The sequence below is a fragment of the Arachis hypogaea genome, chromosome 17 (genome assembly GCF_003086295.3).
Source record: "Arachis hypogaea cultivar Tifrunner chromosome 17, arahy.Tifrunner.gnm2.J5K5, whole genome shotgun sequence".
In the NCBI taxonomy this organism is placed as follows: domain Eukaryota; kingdom Viridiplantae; phylum Streptophyta; class Magnoliopsida; order Fabales; family Fabaceae; genus Arachis; species Arachis hypogaea.
The window spans coordinates 119,654,333-119,676,901 of record NC_092052.1 but is presented as its reverse complement, the minus strand read 5'-3'; the positions used below and the strand labels follow the sequence as shown (position 1 = coordinate 119,676,901).

The 22,569-nt window shown below is 33.2% G+C and overlaps 1 protein-coding gene across 1 annotated transcript; it reads left to right on the top strand.

The window, feature by feature from the left end:
- Positions 1–5,398: 5,398 nt before the first annotated feature.
- On the top strand, positions 5,399–7,511 carry LOC112766175 (probable BOI-related E3 ubiquitin-protein ligase 2). The gene is made up of 4 exons (XM_025812051.2): positions 5,399–5,601; positions 5,677–5,762; positions 5,947–6,239; positions 6,848–7,511. Exons 1-4 carry the CDS (start codon positions 5,555–5,557, stop codon positions 7,373–7,375), a joined length of 954 nt encoding a protein of 317 aa, XP_025667836.1. The 5' UTR covers positions 5,399–5,554; the 3' UTR covers positions 7,376–7,511.
- Positions 7,512–22,569: the final 15,058 nt, after the last annotated feature.

Below are 22,569 nucleotides of genomic sequence, written 5' to 3'. Positions count from 1 at the left end.
GAACACCACCTCGAAAAAATGGGAGTTTTGCATCCCTTTGATGTTGTGAACTATCAAGAGTTTTTCCAAACTCCGACAGTTCCACATTATCAACTTCATAGCCCCATGGGTGCCTTTGATGGATTGGCACCCTCACCCCAGTCAACATTTCTCTCTACTGACCCTTCTTTATCAATCAGACCTTCCTCCACCTCCTCCCTAGTCTCCGCATTACGTTTTATTCCTGTAACCATCTTGATGTTTCCAGCTTCATTGCTTTGTCGTGCTAAATGCTTAATCTTCTACCTCTTTAAGCTTCTAGAGTCTTTACCAGATTTACTACCCGGTTGGAATGTGCCTACTTCCTCCATATAAAATGACTCTTCCATTACCTCTTCGACTCCTGCAGGGTCATGTTTTTTACTACTGTTTTGAGACAGAGAAATAGGTAATATTTGGTTTGGGATATGAATGTGCAGGTCTAGTGCGGGAGAATTTTGATTTTCTGTGTTAGGTTTGATGTGGATCATGGTTTTTTTATTGACGTCATTACAGGATAATTTGGAAAAGCTTTTGATTAGACTAACAGGGGTTGGCTTTTTGGTTAACTGATCTCCTCCTCTTCCTCTTCTACTTATGTTTGGGATTACATTCTCCTTATTATCCTCCAGCTTTATTATCCTCCAGCTTCCACCATGTGAACTCTGCCCTTAGTTGAGTACTCCACCTTTCCTCCTTTTGATTTAGATCAGCAGAATTTTTCAAGAATTTACTGCAATTTCTGGAATCATGGCCAATAAATCCACAGAAACTATAATATATCCCTAAGCGTTCATATTTCAACTGGACTTCAAAATTTTTTTTATCTCGACTAGCCATTCTAATAATCTGCTTCAGTGTGTGAGTAACATTCAAATTAATCCTCACCTTCATGATACATTTAAATTAATCCTCACCTTCATGATCCGATCATCCTTACTTCTCATCAGTAAGTCTCTACTTCCAGCACCTCACCCAATCTTTCTCCAATTTTGCGGGCAGCCTCCTTCGTTTTGCAATGGTCTGGCATACCCCATAATTAGATCCAGGTATGTATTAATGAGTAATCCGCCTCTTTAACATTCATCTCTGCATTCCATCGCCTCACATGAATTATATATTGCTTAAAGAGCCATGGAGAACCCCTTTCCACCCTGATCACATCAGCCTCACCTCACCCAATCTTTCTTCAATTTTGCGGGCAGCCTCCTTCGTTTTGCAATGGTCTGGCATACCCATAATTTGATCCAGGTAGGTATTAATGAGTAATCCGCCTCTTCTAACATTCATCTCTGCATTTTATCGTCTCACATGAATTATATATTGCTTAAAGAGTCATGGAGAACCCCTTTCCACCCTGATCACATCAGCCTCTTTAGCGAAGAAGAATTGATAAATATTTTTATCATGGTATTTTAAGCGAAATTCCTCTGGTTGATTCCAAATTGTAAAAAATGCTGCCTCTATCATGCCCATACTGAAGCTTCTATCTGCCATCAACCTTTCAACTAAACTCCTTGAACAATCCTCTAATCCTGATTTGATATCATCTTCGGCCAAACACACAATCTCCTCCATATTCTCCATACCAATCTGATCTCTCCTTGTACTCCCTTCTAAATTAGCTAAGAATACTCTTACTTTGGTGAAATCAAGATATAATTTTGAATAAACGCGTGATAACACAAAAAACCCTAGCAAGGTGCAACACAAAGTCCTATGGGTACTTTCAGGGTACTCTCAGGAGATAACTTTCATTAGTTTTTAAAGTAGAGGGAGTGTTGCTTGTTGAATAGAGAGATGCGAAATTCGAACAGAGAAGTTGCTAGCAAAGCAGCGTATTTTTATACCGATGATTTTTATCTTTATTTTATTTGATGATCTTTTTTATTCTTATCTTTTTTTCGTTAGATAATTTTTTGATTTGATTTGATTTTATTGTTAGTTGATCTTTTTTTGTTTTTTTGTTAGATAACTTTTTTTATTTGATTTGATTTTATCTTTTAATTTTGATGTATTGTGAAAGCCAACAAAAGCTCACCCAATTCAGTCCAAATCTAACATGTTTTTAATGTTTAAAATTAAAAACTATTGGGCAATAAAAGCAAGAGATGAAAATTAAACTTGAGTGCTTTAAATCATAGTAACGTATTTTGGTCAACTGAACTATTTTTTTATTTTTTGAAGAAGTACTACTAATTTTTTTATAAAAAATTTGGGAAAGGGGACAATGGCTTCCATTGTCTCAACTAAATTCCGCCTCTAAGTATACATAATATTAAATTGTGTGATACTTAAATATCTAATCAAATCAATTAATTGATATAATTAATCCATCGTAATAAATTGTATTTAATGAGTTAAAAAAATAAATTAAGAAATATTCTTAAAAGTATGTCATGTCAGTTTTATGTTTAAGTATAAAAATCTAATTTTTATATAATAGAATAGACAATAAAAGTCGAATTATAGAGACTACTTATAGTTCAAAATTATTTAAAATGATCTATTTTTGTTTATCTTTCTATGATAAAAGAAGTATTTTGGCACTAATCAAATAAATTTTTGTTTCGAAAGGAGTTTTATTAAATGGAAATGAATTGGTATTCATAGCGTCTTTTTTTTTTTTGGGTAATACTACTGTATAGAAGTAAATCTGCACAGATATATACAGATATTTCATTTTAACCACACATATAACAACACGTGGTATGAAGTGTAACAGGAGCTTGATAGAGAATACTAAAGGTGTGGCTCATAACTAGCTTGGAAGTCATTGCTTCCTTAGCTGGAAACGTGCAAAATAATGAGGATTTTTTTTTGTTTTAGTTTTTTTGTTTTTTTTTTTTTTCTTCTTATGAGAAAAAGGTGGGATCATAAGGGTGAAAATCGAATATAACCAATAACAAAAAATGCTGTTAGAATACCCTATGAAAAACATTGAATTGAACTTCTTGCACTAAAATCAAGTTTGCTTTCATATAACCCAAACAACTATAAGATTATTCATTGTATATTACCTAGTTTATAAAACTAATATGAAGATATTTTTTTAGGAAAAACGTTTGTTTTACTTGAAAAATCGATCAAAGAAATTTAATTTTATCTTTATAAAATAAATTAATTCAATTTTATTTAGAATATTTTACAATAATTTTAGTCTTTTTCCAGTTAAATATGTATGGCACATTTTTGACATACATCTAACAAATACTAAATTTATGTTATTGTAATAAAAAATTACATTAAAGGATGATTATGCAAATAGTAATAGTAAAAAAAATTAATTAAAATTATAAATTATATCTGCTCATGAAAACACAAAAAACAATGTTTTAAGTGGTATTTGAATATATAATTTTAGTTGACACTAAATTATCAATTAAATATTATTTATTATGAAGTCAATAAAATTTTTTGGAATAATTTGGTTTTATTTTAGAATTATCAATTAAGATTTAATTTTAAATAATTGAAACATTAGTTTAATATAATCACTATTGAAGGTGGTAAATATTTCATGGTTAAAAATTATAGCTAATAACACATTGTAAATGATATTTTCTTTAATTGGAGAAAAGTCAATTGAGAAAAAGTTACATAAATTTGGATAGTTGATCTTTATATTTGAAATTTTTATTTAATTATGAAAGTGAAAAAAAATTAAAATAAATCTAAAACCTGTTAGTTAATAAACACAAGATACTTGGGAGGAGTGAATTGATGAGATTGAACAATTTTAACAAGTTTTCACAATATTAAAATAAGCCAAATGAAATAAATCAAATATAACATAATTTATCATGTTTTTTTAACCCGCTTTTATACTGTTGAAGAAAATAATAGTGTTCAATTATAGGACTATGAAAATGAATTCAAAAGACTTAATGAATCTAATTTTTTATGTGAAGGACTTTTTTATTATAACAAAATTGATCAAAATTAACATTGTGCCGCAACGAAAACAAAATTAAGCATGTCAAACATGAAATATTTAATGGACAGATCAACTGTAGTGTTATGTAGGTACGTTTTGTTAATTTAAGAGAGAGTTCATTATTGATAGAAAGATTAATCAGTCTTACAGAATTAAAAATTAAGAACTAAAAAAATATTTTTTTTACTAGGAATCTTGTAATTCTTTAAAAAAATTATCCAAAATCGAATTGGATATTCACCCAATTATTTATAATGTAACAAATTAAATACACAAAGTGTTACTTATAAAATCATTGAAAATTAAATTTCTATAGAAAAAATAATAAACGAAATAGAGAATATAATTAGCATAAGAAAAATAAAAAAGGAAGATATCTTGAAACATGCATTTAAGTATAATAACAATGCCTAACATTTATTCATAAAATTCAAAATTTAAGAGATAAATTTCACTTTATTCTATCTCTATTTTTAGATAAATTAAAAAAAATTATAGACACTAAAAAATTCACCTAATAACAATGAGTTTATGTGCCGAAAAAAGAAAAAAAATAAATAACAAATGAAATCTAGAAAAAGATAAAGTACCGAAATAGTTTTAATAATTATAAATAATCATATTAAATGTATATTAAAATCATCCGTTAAAATTAGTTATTAATATAATATATATTAAAAATAAATTAAATAATATATATATATATATATATATATATATATATATGATGATTAATTTTAGTTTACAAATAATATTTGTCGTTTATTAATCTAGATTCCACGCTCTAATTGGATTAGAATTTAGATTTGTTTTGGTAATCAAATACTAAAATATATAATAATAATAATAATAATAATAATAATAATAATAATAATAATACCCAAAGAAAAAAAAGTTCAGCATAGTAATAGCTAGTGTAACTGATGAGTGATGAATATGATTTGATTCAGAGATCAGCCACTTAAGCAAACTATTGAAGAGTTAATGAGCCATCACATTCTCTTGCCTTATTTTAAGAAAACAACTACGTGTCCTTTGAACATTAAAAATGAAAGAATCTCTGTATCTCCATACTATATAACATCTGTACCTTATAATTCTCCTTTTTTTTTTCCCACATATCTATGGAAGAAAGGAAAGATAACCAAAAAAAAAAGTATAGGAAATAAAAGTAATTTTGCACGATAAATAAGAGTAACGTTGTAATGTACTACACATGAAATAATAACAAATAAAATTAGATCAAAATATGAAAATTAGATATTATTAAGAGTTTAACATTTAGAATTAATTTTTTTAATTTGATAACATTAATCTATTTTTTATTTATTGTAAAATTATTTTTTATTTTTTTTAAGTTTTAAAATTTAAAATTTAAGATTTAACATTTAAAATATTAAAAAAATTAATTGATATTATTAAAAAAAAAGTTTATTCCCATTTAAGAATTTTTTGGTTTTATGACGGTCTTTTTTAAATCTCTTTGACACCAAAGCACATCGTTCATCGTTGGGCGGAGGAGCAAGTTGGAATTAGAAAGAGATTTCCGGTTGGGTTCCCTGAATCCTGATTTGTGCAGTGCTCATCTCATCCGCTTCCATGGACTTCCGACAACACTACCAACCACACAAACCCCAATCTTTCATGTAATTTTCTTTGCATTCAAATTTTCTAAAACCCCTAAAAATAAAGTTCCCTTAATCTGTCTTCTTTTTCCGCAGAAATTTGCACACGATCGATTCTGATGCTCAGATGTCGCAACCCAACTCCTACTTTAACCCCGCCGATTTGCTCCACAGTCCTCCCTGTATGTCAATTTCTCCATTTATGTCTTTTTTTTTTTTGCAATTTTCTCGCTCTCTCTTCTTACTTTCACTACCTGCAAAAGAAAGGAAGCAACTTTGCATCACCTAGGCTTCAAAGCTTCTATTTTGAACTTTGAATTTTCATTAACATTTTGTTGGGTATGCGGTTTCGTGCTGTTTTTATAGTAATTGTTGCTGGGCTTGCTCCGGCTGATGGCGGTGCCGATTTGCAATGGAGTTACGGTTTGGAGAAGGAGGGAAAAAGGTTAAAGGAACATGATTTTTTGGAGAACAATTCTCAGGTATCCTGTGTTGATTTCATGCAGCTTCGACCGGTTTCCACTGGGTTGGGTTTGTCACTTGACAATACACGTTTTCCTTCCACCGGAGATTCTGCTTTGTCTTCGCTTGTTGTCGACGATATTGATCGAGAGTTACTTCAGCAGGATGCTGAGTTTGATAGATTTATCCGAGTACAGGTTAGTTCAGGAATTTCCATGTTTGCTTAATTAGGGTTTTCTGCTGCTAAATGACAATATGCTATTTTCATTATTATGCAACTTGCAATGATTATTCATGATGGATGTTTTTAGCTCTGTGATATGAAGATCAAATTATTCGTTCTTGTATGCATCGTTGCTATCAAATTTTCTTTCTACATGGAATGTGCTTATGTTCAGGGTTAGCATATTTGGCTTTTGAAAATACCTGTTTAATCATTTGTGTTGTCTTTGATGATTGAAAAGGACAATGTGTGTTCGGATAATTAGTTATGATTAGTAAGAATCATTGGTGTTGTAAAGCTGGTTTAGCTTGTAAATGTGAGATTCCAGATTTCTCACTCTGGTGCTGGAGAGTCGGATCTGTAATAATGAGATCGAGCTTCTTCATCTTTCCTTTTCTTCATCATTGTGCAATCAATAAACTGCACTTGTTAGTAACTTGCTTCAGAGTTCAAATCACTTATTCCCGTGTTGGATTTCATGCATTATAACCTGTTCTGACAGACATCTATATAAACAAGAAAGCTGTGTGCAGTGTCTAATCCGAGTAACATAACAATAATTCGTTATTTTAATTCTGATAGGGTGAACAAATGCGGCAATCCATTCTACGGAAAGTTCAGGAAACGCAACTTCAGAGTCTATCTATCATTGAAAACGAAGTCCTTCGTAAACTCCATGAGAAAGAATCTGAGGTAGAAACCATCAATAAGAAGAACGTAGAACTTGAAGAGAGAATGGAGCAGTTAAGTGCTGAAGCCGATGTCTGGCAACAACGAGCCAGATATAATGAGAATATGATTTCTGCTTTGAAATTTAAGCTTCAGCAAGTTTATGTCCATAGCAGAGACAGTAAGGAAGGATGTGGTGACAGTGAGGTAGATGATACAGCTTCATGCTTCAACGGCCATTCCATTGATTTTCAACTTCTCTCCCAAGAGAAGAACAATATGAAAGAAATGATGACTTGCAAGGCTTGCAGAGTCAATGAAGTCACCATGCTTTTATTACCTTGTAGGCATCTCTGCCTCTGTAAAAATTGCGAGAGTAAGCTCAGTTTTTGTCCTGTGTGTCAATCCTCTAAATTCATTGGCATGGAGGTGTTTATGTAAAAAGATGGTCTTACATGTGAAATCTCTAATTTTATATGAAAATCACATGTTTGCTTGTGTTACTGATATCAAATATTGTGAGGAATGTTCAGCTGTGTAAGAACCTGGTGCTAACCAAATACTTGTTCCCTGGAAATTGTTGCTTAGGTTACTGTATGCATGAAAGAGTTACAGCTGTCTTCAATTTGATTAAAGTTCATCACTCACATGATAGGTTTCTTTCTGTAGCCTTCTAGGTTCTAGCTACGTGATCGTAGTTTTTTGAACATGTGAGTTCATGTGATTGTTATAAATAAGAACATGTGGTGCAATGCGAAAGAGATATATATATATATATATTCTTGGGTATCTAGCAAGCCAATCAAGTTCCAAGAGTTCACTTAAATTTGTAGTTGTAGGGTTTTAAATAAGGATAATACTATGCTAAAAATGAAGAATGAAGATGATTTTTTTTGGCCAATTTTACTGTGATTTTGTTTGGTGTCTAAATTTTGCCTAAATTACTTTTTATAGAAACTTTAAAATATTTAAAAAATTTTAACTTTTATACTTTAAAATATAAAATTAATTATTTTACCTATTTTAGTAATTAAGCAATACTTTTTAGGCACCATAGCAAACACCTTTTTTTTAGGTTATGGATTTCTTATTCCTATTTTTATATAGGAGTATGATTAATCACCATTAAAATATTTATAAAATAAACTCTATTTTTTTATTTTTGAAAGAATTGATAATTAAACATTTGTCCTCTTATATTTTTGTTTTACATTCTTCCTATTTTTTTTTAATCTGAGTGACAATGAGAATTTATCGTCGATCTAGATTTTCACAAAATAGAATTCCATCGTTGGTAGTATAGTCCAAATCAACAATTAATTTCCAAGTCAAATAATAAATTCAATACATATATAAACCGAGAGTAATTAAACCTCGGGTCGTCTTCCCTAGGAGTTGCAATGAAGTGCACAATTATTGGCTATAAGAGAGCATGGGAAATCGGGAAAGCAAGAGAGCAAGAAATGTAAATAGCAAGAATTGAAACAAGATGCAAGGAATCAAAGGAAAGCAAGTAAAAGCATTGGAAATGGAAATTAAGTGCTAAAAAGGGGCTCTTGGTGAGAATTGGAGAATTTGGGAGTCCTATCTTAGTTATGGACCACAAACATGGCAATTGTGTGGAATCAATCCAAATTAATCAATCGTCCTTGAAAATTAGTCAAAAGCATAATTGATCTCAATCCATAAGTCCTAGTCAACTCACTAATTACTTAGTGAAAGACTAGCGTCAATGGAAACAAAATCAATTAACTATTCCCACACAATGCGGAATGGACATCCACAACTCAATTCCACCCAAACATCCAATTTCTCAACCAAGAGTGTAAAAACTAAACATGCAAGAAATTAAACATCAAAGCAATAAAAGTCAAAAGCGATTACAAGTCAAAGCAAGGAAGATTAAAATGCAAGAAACCTCTTGGCAAGTAATTGAGAACTAAGGCTATCTATTCTAGTCATTGACCACAAACATATGATGATTATGAAGAGTTAATCCTACTTAGTCAACCTTACATCGAAGATAAGTCAAATAGGCATAGTTAATTTCAATCCCTAAGTCCTATGTCAACACTAAGGGGTCACATAGAGTTAAGGAAAACCAAATTAATTAACTACTCTAATATATCAAACAAGAATGGTCATCAAAGACTCAAGGATCACCAAAGTCATCAATTTCAAGTCAAGAGTGAGAAAAAACTAAGTAAAAACTAAGTCAAGCATTTTATTAAACACTTGGTGTGCATGAAAATAAAATAATATTAAATTATATTGAAAATAAATTGTAAAACTACCAAAGCAAGAAAATAGCAATAACAAGTAAAGAAAGCAATAAATGACATAGAATTATAAATTTGCATTAATTAGAATTAAAATAACAAGAGTATTCATAACATGAAAATTAACATAAAAAAAAAATAACAAAAGAGATGAAGAAGATAAAGACAAAAAACCATAGAAACATAAATGAAACTATATTAAAACAAGAATTAAAGTGCTGAAATTAAAAAGAAACCAAGCTAAAAATCCTAATTCTAGAGAGAGGGGGGAGCTTCTCTCTCTAGAAACTAAGAGAAAAGCATGTAAAAGCTAAACCTAATTGCCCTCCTTCATTCCTCTTCACTTTGGCCTTAAATAGCTTCAGAAAATGAGTTGGACTGGGTTTTGGAGGCCCCGAATTCGCCCCAGCGATTTGCAATTAATGACCTACGTGCATGCATGCGTGCATACGCACGACCTACTGTGTGTACGCACGGTTGCGCAGAATTTCCATCGTGCGTACGCACGACATTTAGTGCGTACGCATCCTTACACGAAGTCACCGTTGTGCGTATGCAGCTTTGCAGCAGCTTTCAAACTCCATTTTCTTCATGATTTCTCCCCTTTTAGATGCTCTTTCTTCACTTCTTCAACCCATACTTGCCTTGGAAACCTAAAATCACTTAACAAATACATCAAGGCACCAAATGGGATTAAAGTGAATTAAAATTGACTAATTTAAGCACAAAAGAGCATGTTTTTACTCTCAAGCATAATTTACGAAGAAATCTCAAAAGCATGCTATCTAGATGAATAAATGGGGGTTTATGTAATGAAATCCACTCAAATCAAACCAAAATATATCGTAAAATATGGACTCATCAATTCCCCCACACTTAAACCAAGCATGTCCTCATGCTAAACACAACCAAAGGAGATGAATGAAGGGGTAAATATTTTATTCAACGCAACTACTTATATGCATGTAACTACACTAAATGCTATCTATATATGTCTACAATATACTTCCTATTGAGTTTGGCAAAAACAAACAAAAGAATCTCAATCAATCCAAATTACAAACTTAGGGCCAAGACAAGAAAATATAGCAATATAATCAATGTCCAAAGATTAATTTAAAATTTTCAAAATTAAGTTCAACAACTTGCAAGAAGATACAAGATAAGCAATGGAATTATAGAATTGAGCAATTGAACCCCTCATCGGATGTGTTTACTCTCTAATCGCTCAGTGTTTAGGGTTTAACTACTCAATCCTCCTTTAATCATGTTTCTCAAAGACTTGAAAATCGTCTAACGATCAACTAATATTTGAGGAATGAATGCAAATATCATGAGGACTTTTGAGGATTGTAATTGGGCTAAGGTAAGGGTAGGATTAATATGGTTAAGTGGGCTAATAGATTGGATCTTTGATTAGCTCAAGTATCCCACCTAATCCTATATCATCCTATATACATGACAAAATCACCTAACTACCCATTTATCCCTTTCTCACCTTCACTCATGCATTTCCTTTCCAATTCAACTACATATGCATCTCTTATTTACATTCTTATTATCATTTCTTTTCTTTTCTCTTTTCTCTCTCTCTCTCTCTCTCTCTCTCTCTCTCTTTATATACAAAGTATGTACATCAAACTTTCTTTCTTTATCATATAAGAGAGATGCATATGTTTTGAGTAATGAATGCATGAGTGTTTACCCATTTTTTTTCACATATTCTCAATGAACACCCAAAGTAACTTTCTACCAATGTTTCCCACAAATTTTCCCACACTTGATTAACGCACACATTCAAACACAAGCTAATCAAAGATACAATTCAAGGACATTCATGGTCTTTCACTTAGGTTTGATGATGTGCTTAAAATTAGAACAAAGGGAAATTAAAAGGCTCAAAAGTGGTTTACAAAGGTAGATGTAGGGTTGGCTATATGGGTTAGTGAGTTTAATTTCAAAAAATGGCCTCAATCATACTAAATGCAATTCAAAACAACAAATATAGGACATATAGACTAAAGCAAATCTAAGATCACAATCATAAGAGGAGTATATAACACATAAGAACAAAATTTGTGGTTGAAAATGTGCAACCACATAATTAAAGCTCAAATCTCACTAGATATTTGTTCAAGCTCTTTTCTATGTTCCATAACAAAGAATATTTCAAGCAAGTTCAAAAATAATTTTCAAATCTAATCATCGGAATGCCCAAAAAGAGATTTCTTGAAAATTCTTTGTTGTTTTACCCAAAATTATTTCCTATATATATGTATGATGTCGTGATGGATGCAAAGTTCAAAAATTTTCTAGTTCTCTTTCTAATTTTCAACAACCAAAAATTAACATGAACAATTAGGACAAAATTGAACTAGGTGCTATACTATTCACATCATCCAATCACAACTTCTTATCTATAAACTATATACCATGCAAAAGATGCAAAATGTAATAACTAGAAATAAACTATGCATAAGCTAAGATATATACTAGAAGAAAAAATGCAATGCAGCAATAAAAAACACTCCAAATATATACAAAAAATTTACTAAAAGAAAGAAAAAAAATAAAGTGCAAAGAGTTTAGGAAAAGAAAGTTTACACTCCCAAAATGACGAATCCTACCCCACACTTAAGCATTGCACGGTCCTCCATGCATGAACATCATCCGGGGGGAATATCTTTCAAGAGCTCCACCTTCGGTTGGCGGATGCGGGAGCTTGGGTTGTGTGAAAATTGCCACGTCCATTGCATGCTTGGCATCTCCCTCTTCGGTGTCCTCCTCCTCTCCTGGCTCCTTGCCTTCATGTCTCATCTTCAAAAAGAATGAATGAAGTATAATTAGGCATCATAGGGCAAGTAGCACAAAAGGGTAAAGGAGAGAGTAAATAAGCATCTAATTGAGAAAGTTTGCATAGTCGTATGGAATACACAAAATGGCTGGCTAACGTGGCATCCATACAATGAAAAGGTAAGAATAAGTTCCTCAATTAAATAGCCTAAGATGCAATCAATGAGTAAGCATCAATGAAGCACATGCAAAGTTAGGTAACAATAATCAATAGTGAATTGAATGTAGGAATTATTGGATATTGAAGTTGTGCAAATGAAAGAGAGAAATTGATATAATAGCACAACAAACAATAACCAATGAAATAATGAAACGAAAATTACTTATTCATCCTTAGGAAAAATCAAATAATCACATGGTTAAGGTGTTTGTTACAAAAAGTGACAAGTCTTGATGGGAATCAAGTCAAGTCAACTCAAACAAATACAAAGAATTATCAAGAAACAAGGACCTCGTGATGTTATTATATTGACTTAAAAAAAACATGATGAACAAGCAATTCGATTCAATTCACTAAATTTATTATGCACTTATAAAAATTTCACCTAATACGCAACATGTAAATGTGCAAATCCAATTAGGTGTTAGTAACTTAAGGCAAAGTATAAGTGCATGGATGAAATTCAATCAAGCAACCCAATCAATATTAAGCAGACACTTGTAACTTATTTAATTAATAAAAAACTAAAGCAACACTAGTATAATTACTAAAAATGAAATGTAAACAAAATAAAGTAAAGCAAGTAGAGAAGAGGGTAAAAGTAAGAGAATAGAGAGGTGGAAGAAAGAAGAAGAGAAGAAGTAGAGAGAAGAGAAGAAAAAGAAAAGAAGCATAAAAGTGACAAAGTAGGGGCGTGCGTACGCACAGCTACGTGTGCGTACGCACACTAGGAGAAAAAGGGAAGGTGTGCGCGCGCACAATAACGTGCAGGCGCTGCGAACAGAAGGGACAGATGGGTCTGTGCGCACGCACAGAGGCGTGTGCGGACGCATAGAAGGGAAAAGAGGGGGTGTTCCCGCGCACAAGGGGTGCGTGTGCTACGAGCAGAGGGGGTGTTGAAGGTTGTGCATGCGCACAAGTCTATGCGCACGCACATGTAGGTTTTTTTTTTAAGAAAATGAAGCGTCAAAATTGCCAGCTATCACGACAGGTCCGTGCGGATGCACAAGCGGCAAAGGAAAGGGGATGCGGTCGCACAAGGTGTGTTAACGCTAGGGGTGGCAAGCGGGGAAGCCCGCCCCGCCCCGCCCCGCCCCGCCAGAAGCCCGCCATTTGGCGGGCTGGCCCGCCCCGCCCCGCCTAGTGAGGCGGTCCCAGAATCCTAGCCCGCCCCGCCTAACGGCGGGCTGGCGGGCCGGCGGGCTAAGCCCGCCAAATATCCTCTTTTTTTTTTTTTACTTTTAACTATTAAATAATATATATAAAGATATAAAAAAATCTCTTTTGTTTTTTACTTTTAACTATTATAATTTCTAAAAGTATAAACAAATTATAATTTTTGTATTCACAAACATTAAAGTCTTTGTAATTATAAATATTGTTTCCAAAGCAAAATAAACATAATCCAAAACATAATTAACAATATTGTCTCTAAAACAAAACAAACATAATCTAAAACACCCAATTTTTATCTTCATTCTCTTGTAAGTTGGGTTGGAGAAGTTGGGTTTTGGTAAAAAAAATTATAAAAATACCCCTTGCTAAAAAAAGACTAAGCCCGGCGGGGAAGCCCGCCCCGCCCCGCCAAAGCCCGCCAAAACCAGCGGTTTAAGCGGTGCGGGTTAAGCGGGCTTTTGCTATTTGGCGGTCCCAATTTTCCAGCCCAGCCCGCCTTTTTTGGCGGGTTACGCGGGCCGGCCCGGCGGGTTTAGGCCCGTTTGCCACCCCTAGTTAACGCTCCCAACAGAGGGTGCATAAGCTGGTGCGCGTGCGCACAGAACGCAAAAATTGGGGTTGTGTGTGTACGCACAGGTGTGTGCGCACACACACGCTCTGTTTTTTTCTCAAAAAATTTTAGTGCTCTAAGGCACCAAACTTGATATCTAAAATAGTTTTTCAGCCCCAACACATATTATTCATCAAAAGCACATAATCTAAACTAAGATCTAGGCAAATTAAGCTTGAAATTAAACTAAGCTAAGCTATCTACAAGAGACAAAATGCAATAAATTGAAACTATGTACAAAGAAAGGGTTGGAAAGGTGTTACCAAACACTTTTATTTAATGTCTTTAAGTTAGACAATTGGGAGAGCCCCTTGCTATGGTGGCTTGTGCTTGACTTTCCACCAATGCTTGAATGTCCAATGTCTTTCGGGATCCCAATTCTAACCATCAACAAAAACAAAAGATAATAAAAAGTAAGCTATTTACATATTAACATATTTACAATAACAAAAAATAAGCAAGTAACATATGTACAATCAACCAAAAATAAGCTATTCACACTATTCACATATGCACAATAGCCAATAACAACACCATTGCAACTCCCCGGCAACGGCGCCAAATTTGACAATGAGAATTTATCGTCGATCTAGATTTTTACAAAATAGAATTCCATCGTTGGTAGCATAGTCCAAATCAACAATTAATTCCCAAGTCAAATAATAAATTCAATACATATATAAACCGAGAGTAATTAAACCTCGGGTCGTCTTCCATAGGAGTTGCAATGAAGTGCACAATTATTGGCTATGAGAGAGCATAGGGAGTCGGGAAAGAAAGAGAGCAAGAAATGTAAATAGCAAGAATTGAAACAAGATGCAAGGAATCAAAGGAAAGCAAGCAAAAGCATTGGAAATGGAAATTAAGTCCTAAAAAGGAGCTCTTGGTGAGAATTGGGGAATTTGGGAGTCCTATCCTAGTTATGGACTACAAACATGGCAATTGTGTGGAATCAATCCAAATTAATCAATCCTCCTTGAGAATTAGTCAAAAGCATAATTGATCTCAATCCATAAGTCCTAGTCAACTCACTAATTACTTAGTGAAAGACTAGCGTCAATGGAAACCAAATTAATTAACTATTTCCACACAATGCGGAATGGACATCCACAACTCCATTCCACCCAAACATCCAATTTCTCAACCAAGAGTGTGAAAACTAAACATGCAAGAAATTAAACATCAAAGCAATAAAAGTCAAAAGCGATTACAAGTCAAAGCAAGGAAGATTAAAATGCAAGAAACCTCTTGGCAAGTAATTGAGAACTAAGGCTACCTATCCTAGTCATTAACCACAAACATATGATGATTATGAAGAGTTAATCCTACTTAGTCAACCTTACATCGAAGATAAGTCAAATAGGCATAGTTAATTTCAATCCCTAAGTCCTATGTCAACACTAAGGGGTCACATAGAGTCAAGGAAAACCAAATTAACTAACTACTCTAATATATCACACAAGAATGGATATCAAAGACTCAAGGATCACCAAAGTCATCAATTTCAAGCCAAGAGTGAGGAAAAACTAAGCCAAGCATTTTATTTTACTTGGTGTGCATGAAAATAAAATAATATTAAATTGCATTGAAAATAAATTTTAAATATACCAAAGCAAGAAAATAGTAATAACAAGTAAAGATAGAATCATAAATTTGCATTAATTAGAATTAAAATAACAAGAGTGTTTATAACATGAAAATTAACATAAAAGAGAAAATAACAAAAGAGATGAAGAAGATAAAGACAAGAAACCATAGAAACATAAATGAAACAATATTAAAACAAGAATTAAAGTGCTGAAATTAAAAGAAAACTAAGCTAAAAACCCTAATTTTAGAGAGAGGGGGGAGCTTTTCTCTCTAGAAACTAAGAGAAAAGCATGTAAAAGATAAACCTAATTGCCCCCTTCATTCCTCTTCACTTTGGCCTTAAATAGCTTCAGAAAATGAGTTGGACTGGGTTTTGGAGGCCCAGAATTCGCCCCTAGCAATTTGCAATTAATGACCTACGAGCATGCATGTGTGCGTATGCATGACCTACTGTGCGTACGCACGGTTGCGCAGAATTTCCATCGTGCGTACGCACGACATTTGGTGCGTACGCATCCTTGCACGAAGTCACCGTTGTGCATATGCACCTTTGCACCAGCTTCCAAACTCCATTTTCTTCATGATTTCTCCCCTTTTAGATGCTCTTTCTTCACTTCTTCAACCCATACTTGCCTTGGAAACCTGAACTCACTTAACAAATACATCAAGGCATCAAATGGGATTAAAGTGAATTAAAATTGACTAATTTAAGCACAAAAGAGCATGTTTTCACTCTCAAGCATAATTTACGAAGAAATCTCAAAAGCATGCTATCTAGATGAATAAACAGGGTTTTATGTGATGAAATCCACTCAAATCAAACCAAAATATATCGTAAAATATAGACTCATCACTGAGTTTCAAAGAGAAGAGGCCAGAATTCTGCTAGGGTTTTTGCCCATTTCTCTGCTTTTCATCAACGTCGTTCGTTCTTTGTTCCTCCCCCGCCGCAGTAGCTCGCTCTCTGATCCTCTCCCTGCGCCATGGTCGTTCCCTGATCCTCTCCATCCGCATGATTGCTCGTTCTCTCCTGCATCGTGCTTGTTCTTTGATCCTTGATGCTGCAACACGCTGCCGCTGCCGCCGCTACACTCAGGTCCATCACTTCATTGTTTTCTGTCACCTCTCTATTCCTCTTCTTCACCAGCGACTCTGATCTTTGTCCTTCTCCCTCCACCCATGCCTCTGTGACCTACTCCTTTAAGGTTTCATTTTATTTTTATTTTTATATTACTTTATTTTCTTTTCTATAAAAATTTTATGTGAATTTGAATGTTCTTCGTTTGCCAGAGTATTGAATGTTGTTTGATTTCAAAAGAATTTGATAATAAACCAATGAAAAGTTTCAAAATAGATTAGGAGTCCTTGATTATGCTTGAATGATTGAATTTGATTGTTGTGATTTGGTTGGTAGTAACTCTTTTGATTTCTAATTAAATAAGGTTCCTACTTTTTTTCTTATTTGAAGTTTAACCTCTATTATAGAAGTAGGACAATGATTGTGAAAAACTAAAATATGATACATGGTGCCTTGTACGAGGGAACTCATTGGATTAGGAGTAAATTTCAGGGATTGTATCATTATAAAGTCAATGATGTTTCCAATTATGTTGATTTATTGGGTAAAATAAAATAAAATAAGGATGACTGAGGGAAAGGATTTGATTGATTTTACCTCATGATGTATTTTGTAAAATTTGTTAGTTTAAACTTCAAAAATATTTTGATTTAATTGCTAGGTTATTGTTAATTGGAATCAATTTGTTGAAGAACAAATCAATCAAAGAGGATAGATAAAAACTTTTTTCGTACTAAATTGATGGAGCTCTCTTCCACTTTTATCAGGTCTAACTGTCCGTTGACCTCTCTTTTTCTTCTCTCATTCCAAAACGTTTTCATTTCCTTTTTTGATAAACTCAATAAGAGAGAGCCTTTAATATAAAATATATGCAGATCAATTAAACAAAAAATGACCAACAATTCTTTCATAAAAGCAAAAATACAATAAATATAAAATCAACAGGTCAAAACTGAATTACACTCTCAATCTTATGAATAATAGATTTTTTTACTAATTTGTCGCTGTAACACATTTTTGTCTTGTCCCAATTTTTTGTATGAGAACATGTAAATATAAAAAACACTGAGTAATAATATATCTTCCTAACATCTACTCCTAATAGTCTTAATAGTAAATTAAAAAAAGTATTAAGTGAAAAAGTAAAGGTATTCAATGCCTTGTAAATATAAAAAAAAAGCATTCAAAATTTTCTAAATCTATTAGTTAGGGGGAATTATTAGTAAGAGTATTAGGGGGATTAATCATTTTCCTATAGAATTTTCTATGGCTAATTGCTACTACTGTTGAGGACTTAAAATTGCATAATTATATATCTCATTCAAGAGATCTTTTTATCAATATTATTAAACAATATGATATTATATTTAGTGACTTATAAAACTCGCTATTCTGCATTCATGTTTTAAAATGATTTTGTTATAATTTTTCTTTGTTGTAGTTAGACTGGCTAAGCTAGCTGTTGATAAGGTCATAACTGCACCATGCGAGACATCGATTTTATATCCAAAGCATGGTGGAAATCTGCACTGTTTCACAGCAATAACACCTTGTGCTGTGCTAGACATTCTTTCACCTTCTTATAGAGAAGATGAAGGAAGAAAATGTACTTACTATCATGATTATTCATATTCAACAATTTATAGGTAACTCTTCGAACTATCACTTGTATTCCATGCACCATAGGATATAGCATTGGTATGCGGTAGTAGGAATGATCTTAGAAGTTCTATAAACTCAATTTGCTCCCTTTCTTGAGTTTTGAAGCCTCTGTTTGAGAATTTATAAGTTTAGTTAGATTTTTAGTTTTTTCTCCTTAAAAAGTTATTATTCTTTTCAAAACTTGCAAATCACTTATAAATAGATTTTTAGTTTTTTCCCCTTTAAAGTTGCTCTATCTCATATCATTTCTTATGAATACCAATTCAAATGGATTTTCCAAGGGAATCAAGAAATAGATAACTGCTATGGTTGAGGATCTACTTTCTTTTTGGATTCAACCATTAAAATGTGCATTAGAAAGCTTCTATAGCAGTTGCAACTTGGTGAGCATCTAAGTACTTTTGTAAAATTTTGCATTGCGGTATTATTATTTTGTGTCGATCTTTTCTCAAGCTAAATGTGTCCCTTTCGGTTCTGTTTTTGAAGCTAAAAAGGAAGAATACATTATTGTGTATTTTTTTATTTTCCACGGTATCCCTCAGCCAGGCAGGCCAAGAACTAATCCACTGTAAAATTTTGCATTGTGGTATTATTATTTTGTGTCAATCTTTTCTCAAGCTAAATTTGTCCCTTTCGGTTATGTTTTTGAAGTTAAAAAGGAATAATACATCATTGTGTATTTTTTTTGGTTTTCCACGATATTCCCTAGCCCGGCAAGCCAAGGACTAATCTGCCACAGTACAGAGCTCTATTTAAGAGTTTGTCGCTAGCCAATGGGTTGCATGCACAAGGCGGGATTTGAACCCCTGACACTTGCTTAAGCGGACTAGTGAGCTAACCACTAGACCAACCCAACTTGGTTTACATCATTGTGTATTTATCAAGCAGGTTATGATCATTTTCCTTTGTGTGTGGCCCAAGCAAACACTTTTTTGAGAGTCCCTCTACATCACAATTAGTGTATTAACCTGAACAAATGAATGATCGGATGGTTAAATTTTTTTCTGGTTTACCTGGAGTTCTTCACTCATAGTCCTTCAATTTTGAGGTGTGATTGCAATCCGAGCTCTGTAGCCAAAAAGTTCGTAAGTAACGGCCGTCTATTGTATCATTGATTTCACCATTTAGTTTATGCATTTATATTCCTGTACAAGAGTTCTGCATGTATGCTTAGTAGTTCTTGTAGGTTTTGAGACCTGTTTGTAGCTTTGATTTGGAAAATAGTAAAAATTTTTACCTTGCCGTGGGTTTTTTTTATCTCTCACATTGGAAGGTTTTTTTCCACGTTAAAATTTGATGTTCTGTTGTCTAATGCTCATAACAACTACACTCACAAAATGACAAGCACTTAATTTATGATGGAGCCATAAGTTATGATGAAACCAGAATGAGACAATGGTAGTTTGATACTACAGTTTGAGCAACTTGAAAATATTATTACTTTTTATAAAACACTTGAGCTACTTTTGTCTTATAAAGCAGAAGGACGACATCAAAATTTTGATTTTTAGTAATAATGAATGAGTATACAATGAATCCCAAATTGTGGTGGGAGGGGAAATTATGCAGCAAAAATACACTCATTGCATGTTGTCAAGATTGAGGTAGAAATTAATATAGGCAAACTACTAAAACCAAAAATAATAAATACATAGTTACATTTACCATTTAACAACTATCATCTTAACCTAGTGGGATGGACAAGATTTTTACTGCTATTATCATCTTCACTTTGATCAATGATCTCTCCACCTATTCGCTTTCTATATCTGCTAGAGTCCTTTTGCTCATGATGATAATTGTGATGGGATCGCAATGATTCTCCTCTAATCCTCTGTTCCTACAAGAAAGAATGATAAAATAGTGATAAATAAGAATCAAATTATAGCAATGCTGAATTGTCTGGCTTTTGCTCTCCAGTTATGTATAATGCAGAGTTGCAGAAAGGGAAAGAATATACATCACGGAATATGATCTCGTCGGCCTCAAGCATGTGGATTATGTGTCCAATTTTAGGTCTCTTTATGGCATCTAGATCAACACATTTAAGAGCAACCAACAGAGCAAAACTTAAGAGCCTTTGAAGACTGCTTTTCAGGAAGGTTTGGATTGATGAGTTCCTCTGATTTTCTATTGCCAACCATAGTTTTCAACCACTCAATTAAATTAACCTGAAAATATACCAAATTCTAGTTAAGAAAACAGAAAAAGAGAGAAAATAATCAGAATAGAACAGTGTAAGAATATTAAAACCAAAACTGTATTCTATTATTGGTTATAGCCTCTAACATCTTCTTGGGTTTATTATAATCAACGAGACTTCTTCTGGTAATTATTTCCATAATAAGTATCCCAAAGCTATAAACATCACTCTTCTCAGTCAGCATTCCAGTGCATGCATACTCCAGTGCAACAAAACTACAGAACAAGAAAAGAGAGAACATGAACTTTGAAGCCTAAAATATTTGAGTATAGGAAGTGAAACTAACTGATAAGGGAAAATATTTGGTTAAATCATACTAACCCAAATGTCCCCATCATACAAGACACCATGTATTGTATTTTAGTTCTTTACAATCATTGCCCTACTTTCACAAAAAAGTAGGAACCTTATTCAATTAGAAATCAAAAGAGTTACTACCAACAAAATTACAACAATCAAATTCGATCATTCAAGCATAATCAAGGACTCCTAATCCATTTTAAAACTTTTCACTGGTTTATTATCAAATTCTTTTGAAATCAAAACAACATTCAATACTCTGGCAGACGAAGAACATTCAAATTCACATAAAATTTTCATAGAAAAGAAAATAAAGTACAATAAAAATAAAAACAAAATAAAACCTTTAAGGAGTAGGTCACAGAGGCAGGGGTGGAGGGAGAAGGACAGAGATCAGAGTCGCTGGTGAAGAAGAGGAACAGAGAGGCGACAGAAAACAATGAAGTGGTGGACCCGAGTGTGGCGGCGCTAGCATGTTGCGGCATCGAGGATCGGAGAACAAGCATGATGCAGGGGAAAACGAGCAATCCTACGGATGGAGAGGATAAGAGAACGACCACGGTGCATGGGGAAGATCATAGAGCAAGATACCGCAGAGGGGGAGGAACAAGGAACTAGCAACGTTGATGGGAAGCAGAGAGAGGGGTAAAAGCCCTAGCAGAACTCTGGACTCTTCTCTTTGAAACACAGATTAAAAAAACTAAGAAGAATGTATAAAACAAAAAAATTAGAGGGAAAATGTTTAATTACCAATTCTTATAAAAATAAAAAAAGGGATTTATTTTGTAAATATTTTAGTAGTGGTTAAAATCATACTCCTATATAAAAATAGGAGAAATCTGTGGCTTTTTTTAATATAAGAATAAAGGTTGGCCATGGATTCCTTACTCGATATTTTATGTGGGAGTACCATTAATCCAACTAAAAATATTTATAAATTAAACCCTGTTTTTTCATTTTTGGAAAAACTAAAAATTAGAAATTGAGCTCTATGTTTATTAACTTATACACTTTTTTTTTAATTTTGATCCCAGATTTAATGTTGTAAGCCATTTGCTCTGATAGGTTTTTTCCCTCTTTCAATAGTGATTGCCATTGTCTCTTTCTCTCCCTCTGCCATCTCTCTCGTCCGCTCATCTTCGCAGCGCAACCAGCTTCTGTAGCCGCCTCACAACCCGCTTCCGCTGCTGCCGCGCAACCCGCTTCCGCTGCTGCCGCGCAACCCGCTTCTGCTACCACCGCTCAACATGCTTTCGCTGTCGCCGCGCAACCCGCTTCCCCTGCTTTCTATTAGGTGTCGTTTTCACCCTATCTCTTGTATATATATATATATATATATATATATATTTTTTTTTCTTCTTTCCAAACTCAGATTCTATTTACTTTATTTTGTTTTATTGCTTTTTCTATGGCAAGTTTTTTGTGAATTTGAGTGAAGTTTAATTTCAATTTGTGTTTGATATATGTTAGAGAAAACTTTGTTTCAATTGTTTATCAGTGATTCTATTTTTCTTCTATTTTTCTGGTTCATATGTGTTGTTTCTTCTTATAATGGAACTATAGTTATCCATGTCTGATCCGATATCTTAAAAGTGTAGACACTCTTTTTTTAGGGGGAGTGTACTTTCAAATGTTCTTATCTATTTTTTGTTTATTTTTTCCTTATGATTTATACATAAAGCCATAAGAAATAATAATGATACTTATATGCGCTATCTGGAAAT

Bases quoted from the DNA above. Each gene is read 5' to 3' on its own strand.
- LOC112766175 (XM_025812051.2), top strand. From the start codon at position 5,555: ATGGACTTCCGACAACACTACCAACCACACAAACCCCAATCTTTCAT. The intron at 5,763-5,946 runs GTATGTCAATTT...CTGTTTTTATAG, and splicing joins TTTGCTCCACAGTCCTCCCT to TAATTGTTGCTGGGCTTGCT. The intron at 6,240-6,847 runs GTTAGTTCAGGA...TAATTCTGATAG, and splicing joins ATAGATTTATCCGAGTACAG to GGTGAACAAATGCGGCAATC.